Source organism: Phyllostomus hastatus, unplaced genomic scaffold, assembly GCF_019186645.2.
Source record: "Phyllostomus hastatus isolate PE091 unplaced genomic scaffold, TTU_PhHast_1.1 phas_contig_238, whole genome shotgun sequence".
In the NCBI taxonomy this organism is placed as follows: domain Eukaryota; kingdom Metazoa; phylum Chordata; class Mammalia; order Chiroptera; family Phyllostomidae; genus Phyllostomus; species Phyllostomus hastatus.
The window spans coordinates 31,243-39,792 of record NW_025333783.1 but is presented as its reverse complement, the minus strand read 5'-3'; the positions used below and the strand labels follow the sequence as shown (position 1 = coordinate 39,792).

Sequence of the window (8,550 nt, the reverse complement as noted above, 5' to 3'; positions counted from 1 at the left end):
TTGCAGCATAAGTAAGTCCTGGGCATGGCATGGACAACACAGTGACTAGATTTAACACTCCTCTATGGTGTGTGGGAGTTTTGTTCATGTGAGTAGATCCTAAAAGTTCTTAGCACAAAGAAACCCTCATTCCCCTTCTTTTTCTTGTTATCTCTTCTTCTCTTCTCTGCCTTTTCCTTTTCTTGTGTCTGTATGAAATGACAGATGTTAACTGTATTTCTCTGGTAATCATATCACAAGATATGTAAGTCCAGTCATTATGCTGTGCAGCTTACAGTTAGACAGTGAGGAATGATCATACTTCTGTAGAGCTGGAAGAAAAGTGGGCTGGAAATGAAAAGGTCTTTTCAAGGCTAACATAGAATTGACAAACATGCATCTTAAAAGATGGTCATCATTAATGGTAATTAGAGAACTCTAAGTCAAAACCATAATGAGCCCTGGCTCGTGTAGCTCAATGGACTGAGCTCTGGCCTTTGAACTGAAGGGTTATTGGTTCGATGTCCAGTCAGGGCACATGCCTGTGTTGTGGGCCTCATCGCCACTAGGGGAAACACGAGAGGCAACCAGGCATTGATGTTTCTCTCCCTCTGTTTCTCCCTCCATTCTCTTCTCTAAAAATAAATAAATAAATCCCTTAAAAAACATAATGAGAGGTATTGTAACATCCATTAGGAAGTCAGTATTAAAAAGAAAACTAAACAAAATAACAAAAGTTTGCAAGAATATGGAAAAAAATAGAAAATCTTGAGCACCCACTAGAAAACAGTACAAATGTTTTTCAAAAATACAAAGTAGAAGTGTCATATATTACAACAATTGGAATCCTGGGTGTATGTCTAAAGTCATTTCAAAAAGATGGTTAAACACCCCTGATTGTAGCAGCAAATTCAGAACAGACAATAGGTGGAAACAACCTAAATACCCCTTGATGGATGAAGGGATGAACAAAAGTGGTCCATACATACACTGGAGTATTGTACAACATTGAAGATGGGGATCCTGTCAGATGTTTCAGTGTGGATGGACCTTGAGGACTTTATGATGAAAGAAATAAGAGAGTCACAAGAAGACATGGCTGTATGATGCCACATACACAAGGCATCTATGTAGAGTAGTCAAGGGTATCAAATCAGGAAGTAGAATGGTGAGTGCAGGAGCTGGGAGGAGGGGAAGGTGGCTTATGTGGATAACATGTCAGACTTTGCCTGATACAAGAATTCTTCACCTTGTTCTATGTCAACATGAATATACCTAACATGACTGAATTGTATACTTTGGATAGCTAAGATGGTGCACTTTTTTATTTTCTGCCACAATTAAGAATTTTTAAAAATATATAAAACTTGATTCACTCTGTGCACATTTTCTTATGCACTGAAGAGTCCAACATGCATTTTATTTAGAACTGAAACAAAGACCTCTGGTTCTTTCTAAAAGAGCTTCTGATTGAACACGTGCTCCCTCTGACCTTTGTTCTCCTGGGCAGGACCTGTTGAACATCAGGGCAATGGAGTCAGGGTCCCAGGGGATTTCTTCAGGGACCCAATGCACTCCCGATGAAAACCCCACCCACAGTGAAGCTGCAAACCCTTTGATCCAGTGGGAAATCGTGATTTCCTACTCACCCCTACACCCTCGAGAGGGACATTGGAATCTGGCCTGGCATTGCCTTGCCCTCCGTGTGTGGTACAGTAACATATGGCCATGCCCCCAGGGATCACAGAGCTCAGCTGCATGGGGAGCTGGAACAGGGACATGCCCTCAGGGTCAAGATTCTGCTCTGTAATGACAGTTGGGGTGTGAACTACACCTGGCACTGTGCACCCCATCTTTGGAGCATCTCTCAGAGGTTCACTAGTCCTTAGCCAGAACCATGCAGCTCACTCAGGACAGGACACCTGGGGACAAAGAGGACACTGTGGAGAAGGGAAGACTCCTTTTCAGCCTCTTGACACACATCACCTCAGACTTTCAGATGTCAGTTTCTCTCAAGGAGAAGATCCCCAAGCACATTGTGTCCATGCCATGATCTTGTGCTCAGACCCCTACTCGGCTGATGGAGAGGGAAACACAGGCTTTCTCCTGCACTGTGCTCTCCATGGAACCTCATTCTCATTGACCTGTGGGCAACTTCCCTGCTTCTCAGGGTCTGTAACCCACTGATGATGGGGGTCATCACACTGAGTCTCTCACACAGTGATGCACGGGCATACCCTCCAACATCAGGCCATTGATCTGCAGATAGGTCGTGCTGATGGAGTTGTTCACAGAGAAGAAAAATCCTTCTGAGAAGCCCTGGCCATATGGGGGTTTCCCAGAGTTTGTGTTGACCCAGCCCACACACTGCTGCCATCTCCTGGGCCTGCCCCACCCAGAACAATGCATAGCTGGTGAAGCTCCACACAGAAGGCTTTCAGGAGACCTGCACTGAGGCCCCAGGCTTCCTCACCTCATCCCAAGGCTGCAGCAGCTGCATGTGGGAGTGGCCACCTGTGGAGAGGAGGCAGGTGTGGGTGAAAATTCCTCATGAGTGTTCCTGGCCCCCTCCTCAACCCAGAGTCTGAGGAGAGCCATACATGCAGCCACTGGCACCAGGACAAGGGCTCTCCAGCTCTAGTCCATGGTGAGGGCTGTGTCATCAGGACTAATAATGTAGGGGAGGGTGTGGCTGTGGGTGATGCTCTCAGGGCACAGACAGACTCACGGTTAACCTAGTCTACCTCTCCTCACTTGCATATTCATGAGACAGGGCACTTTAAGGCTGTTATATGACCCCACCTTTGAGAGGGTACAGGACACAGGGACCATTCTCAGTGGGAGAGTCAGGGTCCAAGTCTGTCAATGTTATTGGGTATAAGTTTCCTGCTGGCTCCCTGAGCTCCGTAGAGACATAGCTCCTCCCAGTGAGGAACAAGCCCCCACAGGACGTGCTCCTCATTGAGAACCCACCTTTTAGTGACACAGTCAACCTGGACCAGTTCTGGGCTTTAATACCTGTAGGTTTTATTCCTTGGATCAGGGCGTCTTAAAATGCAGCACTGAATAGGTTTGAAAAAATCCCTGTCTCCAGATCCTTAATTTTCAGTTATCAATAAGCCCTACAAATGCTCTCACTGAGTGAGGTTTTCTTGTCTTATCGAGTTTGGTAAATTCTCTGATAGAACAGGATATTTACAGTCACATCATGCCCAGATCTTATTTTATACGTTTTTATGAAAAGAATAACTGTGCCACCAGAGGAAATCCCTCCCCAGCTTCCTCGGCACCTGCTCCTGAAGCAGCTGTCCTTACATCACAGGGTCTGTGCGCCTCCTGCTGTCCAGCCCATGCCCTGCAGGGAGGGATGTCCTGTCTGAGCTCACAGGGCATGGGCCTCTCAGCATCTCTAGTGTGGAATTAAAGGCTGCACCCTGACTTCAGCACGCTCCTCAGTGCAGGGCACTGTGAAGCCACCAGGGAGCTCCCTCGCTGGAGATGCCAGGGGAACTGACTCAGGTCACACCCCTGTGTCCAGAAACCCTCAGCAGTTTTGCGGGTCTCTGATGTCCTCAAATTTCTCTGCTTGCAGGTCCCACCTGAGTATCCAAGCATGCCCCCTAAATCCACTGCACTTCTACTGCTGAATGAATCACACACTAACACACACAGTGATGATTTTCATTGTAATGGCCCCAGTTCTCCCTTCTCCCCAGTTCGTAGCACATGGGAAGGACCCCCACTCTCATCACATTCAGTGAGTGGCTGACTGTGATGAGAAGAGAAGCAAACACGATTGACATGAAGACTTGAGAGCACCTGCCCTTGCAGTTTCCTGCTCCCCCAGCACCTGGAACCTGAAGATTCTATGGTGAGAACGCCCTAGCTCCTCGGGAGGAAAAAACAAGGGCACCCTTTTCCAGTCAGTGTAGCCAACACTGACCTGGATTTTTTGGAGGTCTCTGATGTACAGGCCACAGGCCCCCATTCTCAGAGCACACAGCCAGGAGTGCCGAGGGCAGTGCCAAGGAGGACACTGGGTGGTGGTCACCAGTGGAGAAGCAGGTGCTGATGCAGGGGCAGCAGAGGCAGAAAAGTGGTCCTGGGGAGTCAGAGTCTGTGGACCAGTGTCAGTGTAGCTTTCCACTGTCCCCGGTGTCCTCAGCGCCCCCTGGTGTCCTAGGCACTGCTGCACTCCAGCCCCCTTGTCTCCACACAGGAGGTTTGTGTCTGGGCTCACACTGACTTCCCCTCACTGTGTCTCTTGCACAGTAATACACAGCTGTGTCCTCGGTGGTCACGGATCTCAGCTGCAGGGAGAACTGGTTCTTGGATGTGTCTCTGGAGATGGAGGTGCGGCTCTTGAGGGACGGGCTGTAGTAAGTGTTCCCATCATAACATATGCACGCAATCCACTCCAGCCCTTTCCCTGGAGGCTGGCGGATCCAGTGCCAGCAGTAACCACTGGTGATGGAGTATCCAGACACAGTGCAGGTGAGGGAGAGGGTCTGTGAGGGCTTCACCAGTCCTGGGCCTGACTCTTGCAGCTGCACCTGGGACAGGACACCTGGGGACAAGAACCATCCAGCCTGTCAGTCATGTTAAGTGACCACCATCCCATAGAACTCTGTCTGCCATCTGAGACACTCACCTTGGGGGGCTGTCACCAGGCACAGGAGGAGTCCCAGCACTCTCATCTTCTTCTAGACAGAGCTCTGCCTTCCCCAGAGACCTCTTTCCTGTGTGAGGAGACAGTTGTGAGCCCCCACAGCCCAGGGGAGGATTTAAGCTGGAAGTGAGAAAGAAATTTGCATGTGAGGGATGCTGTTCTCATAAGTGAGGAGAGAATGAGGTCACTGCCCCATGTCCTTCTGGACCCTGAGCACAGTTATTCTGTTGGACTCAAAGGTGTGGGTCAAGTTTGGGAAGTCATTTGGGTTATGCAACAACTTTGAAACATGACAGTGGACAGCCCTTCTTTCTATGTTTAAAAATTGAACCTGAACTGGATGAGGGACCATACTCTTTTAATTTCATGCATTATTAAAGTGGATATTAAAACAGATTGACATTATGCCCAAACACCTGCCCAAGTCCAAAAACATCACATGAAGTAGATTCATTGTTGTCAGATTGGAAAACATAATTTTATAAAAAATAACATTTGATGTAAATTTTGTTGTAAAATAAAAGTATTTTTCTTCACCTGGCTGAGGCCCCCTGAGCCTGCAGGTGGTGGTTCAGGTGCAGCCTCTGTCTCAGCCCAGCTCCAGGGAATGGGGCACACTGGTCAGGTCCTGCTGCCAGGAGTGCAGCCCTGGCCCTGCAGCTGAGACAGGTGCTACACATGCTGTGTCCTTCCTTTCACCTCACTTCTCCCAGGGCAGAGCAGGCAGCCCCTTCCCACAGGTGACCCACTCTGGAGGCCTCCCAGGTTCCTAGACCACAGGAGGCACTGAAGTCCTGGAGGCACCTTCTGCCAAAGAGACACAGGCACTCATTCTCGGCCAGCAGGGGTTCTGAGCTGTGTGTGGACTGCAGGACCTGCTTCCTGGCCATAGAGTCAGTTTGGAAACTGCCATCCTCAGGTACACCTGAGGGCCTAGGGGAAGGGGATATGAGGTCTGATGTCTGGGGAAGGGGAGTTGGATCTCATGATGGGCCAAGGTGACAAATGGAGGGAAAACAAAGTGCTGAGCAGGTGTATCTTTTATTAAATCACTAAACTTAGGTGAAACCCATGATGGAATTTGACAGCCTAGTAAATGCTAAAAACCAGGTTTGCTTCCCCAAGTCTCACACACCCTCCACACACAGAACATCCCCACTGCTGCCCCCATTATTTAACAGGGCACAGCGAGGACTGGGGCACATCTGACAGACTGAGGACATCCCTGGACCAGTTGTGAGATTTCCTCAAGTAACAAATGTCTCAGGAGATTTCCTCTTTGTTGACAAAGAGCTGAGAGTGAGGGGTTGGTGCAGACACATGGGGTTGAGGTGGCATCTGTGATGGAGATGGCAACACTGTTCTGGAAATACTGGGGGCATCTGTGAGGAGCCCAGGGCATGAGCCAGCATGGCCAGCATGAAGGAAAGGGAGGTGGATGCCAAGGGAGAGCAGTGAGATAACCTCCTCCAGGAGCAGCACACCTGTGCCCCAGGGCACACCTGTGTTCTTTAACCCTTTCCTGACCCCTGCCCCCAATGTGGAGGAGAACTGAGAACCTGCCCACGGCCCTGGCCACCCCAGTGATGTATGTTCTGCACTGCCCCAGTGGGCCCTCAGACTACACATGTCTTCCCCGATCACCTGTCCCTGTGACTCTGCTCTGAGATGCATTTCAGGTGACACATAAATGTCTCTTGTCCCAGGTTTCCAGAAACTTTAGAGACCATGAGACACAGAGAAGTGGAACCTGTTGAAGGTCTTATCATTTTTGTCACTCCCATGGCAGGTGAGGGCAGAGGGATCTGTGGGCTACTGTCTCAGGGGGACACTGTAAAGTGAAAATTCATGGGGGCAATGTGTCTCCTGAGAAGGGAGCATCCATTCTGGGCAGCAGGGTCCTGTGTGTGGTGAGCATCATGGAGGTCGTGGGTTCCCACATCATCCTGGCTGCACCACACCGTGATGTAGAGAGTGCTGACCCTAAAGACATGCCACCCACATTGCACCCCCCTCAAAGAGACACTCAGGTGCTTGTAATGACCTGCCCCCTATGAACATGTCTTACCCTCTGCCCTTGACCCCACACATCCACCTCACACACTGCTCTCATGCCAGGGATGTTGTGGTCCAGAATCCTGGACCAGGCTCCCCTGTTCCCAGATTCCATTTCCTTTGAAATGCCCATAGGGCAGGCACACTCTCTGAGGTTCTTTCCACAAAATGAGCTCCTGACAGCGACCTTCCATACCAGCCTTCTGCAGCAGTCCTGACTGTATTCCAGCCCAGCAGAGTCAGGAGGCACCACCTCTCCTGGAAAACACGAGCACACCTCTCATTAGTGCTGGTGTGACATTTGTGGTAAAACATACATTAGCTAACATCCACTGTGCTAATCAATTTTAAGTGGACACGGTGACACTAAGTGCCCTCACTCCATTTGCAACCCTCATCACCATCCAGACCCAGAAATACTGACTTTCCCAAACTGACTCAGTGTCCATTAAATAATACCTCCTTGTTTCCTGTCCCCACCACAGCCACACTTCTGGTGCTCTGTCACCATGCCCTTGACCACTAGGTGTCTCACAGACATGGAAACACACAGCTGTTGTGATCCTGAGAATGATTTATTTCTCAGGGTGTTGTGTCTGCAAGGGTCTTTCTTATTCTTGCATCTGTTCACCTTTTCTTTTTTTACAGCAGAATGATATTTTGTGATAAAGATGGAGCACATCTTCATTATTCGGTTTCCTCTTCCATCTCTTTGTTTTCACAAGAGTTCAGTTGACTGTAAACAAGTGTCTTTGCTGTTTTCCTGATCAGGAAGCATGAAGCACAGCACAGGGAAGGTGGACAACAAATTCAGGTGAGAAGAGTCTACACAGGATCACACAAAATGGACAGGAAGAATCGGTGACCAGAGGCTGTGCTGAGTTAGGACAAACAGTAATAATTTCTATAGTGATGATTGAGGTCCTATGCCATGGTCATCTGTCCATCCTAGAAGTAGCACATGAGGAGAAATGGGGAGAAGGAGACACAGCCTGTGTGATGGGGGCAGGGTGGATGGGGCCCTGGTGTCTGACAGGGACTAGGTCCACCTCCAGGTCACACCTGTCTCAGTGGGCTGTTCCTGGGACAGGGGCACACATCCTTCCCCTGTCTTCTATCTCTGAGGAAATAGCAGAATGTGGCAGAAAGAAGGTTCAGGGGAAATTGAGGAGTGACAGGAATATGAGGATCACAGAGGAGTCTCAAGGTTACTTACAGTCAAAACATGACAGGCCTGAGATGCAGGAGGAGCCCGTGTGCCCTGAGTGCTGGAGGAAAGATCACAGCTCATGTGGTCACTGCAGTTCCAAGGACAGCAGAGAAGAGAGTCACAATGGTGCCCTGCACAACTTCAACATTCAGGCACGTCCCCCCAACACCAGGGAGGGCAATTTGCTTCCCCAAGTCTGCTAATTTTAATCACCCTCATGGAAACACCCAGATAATGTGGGGGCACCAATTACCTCTGAAGTGGACCTCTTAAAGTGACTGTCCCATAACTCATGTATCCAACCCTCTCAACAGACTCAGGCAGCCTTCTCCCCACATCATCCTCAATAGTGTCTTCAAACTCATAAATCTGGGAGATTTATCTTCTGAATGAGGAATCAGTGGAAATGGGTAATGAATCTCATAGATGAGCCCTTAGCATGTCTGTCAATGACAAAGGTCACAGTGAAAATCCAGGTAACCCCCTGCATTCACACCTCACTGCTCACAAAGCAAACATGAACTCCACACATTTGAGAATGGCTCCTGTACAGGACGCCCAGCACAGGACTATTGAACCCTCCAGAAGCTGCAATCAGTGGAAGAAGGCAGCCTACCCACGACATGTGATACAATGA

At 49.2% G+C, this 8,550-nt stretch overlaps 1 gene segment (V, D, J or C); it reads right to left on the bottom strand.

The window, feature by feature from the left end:
* Positions 1–3,946: 3,946 nt before the first annotated feature.
* LOC123817922 lies at positions 3,947–4,744 on the bottom strand. The segment is given in 2 exon segments: positions 3,947–4,546; positions 4,631–4,744. Coding segments are annotated over 2 exon segments (483 nt in total).
* Positions 4,745–8,550: the final 3,806 nt, after the last annotated feature.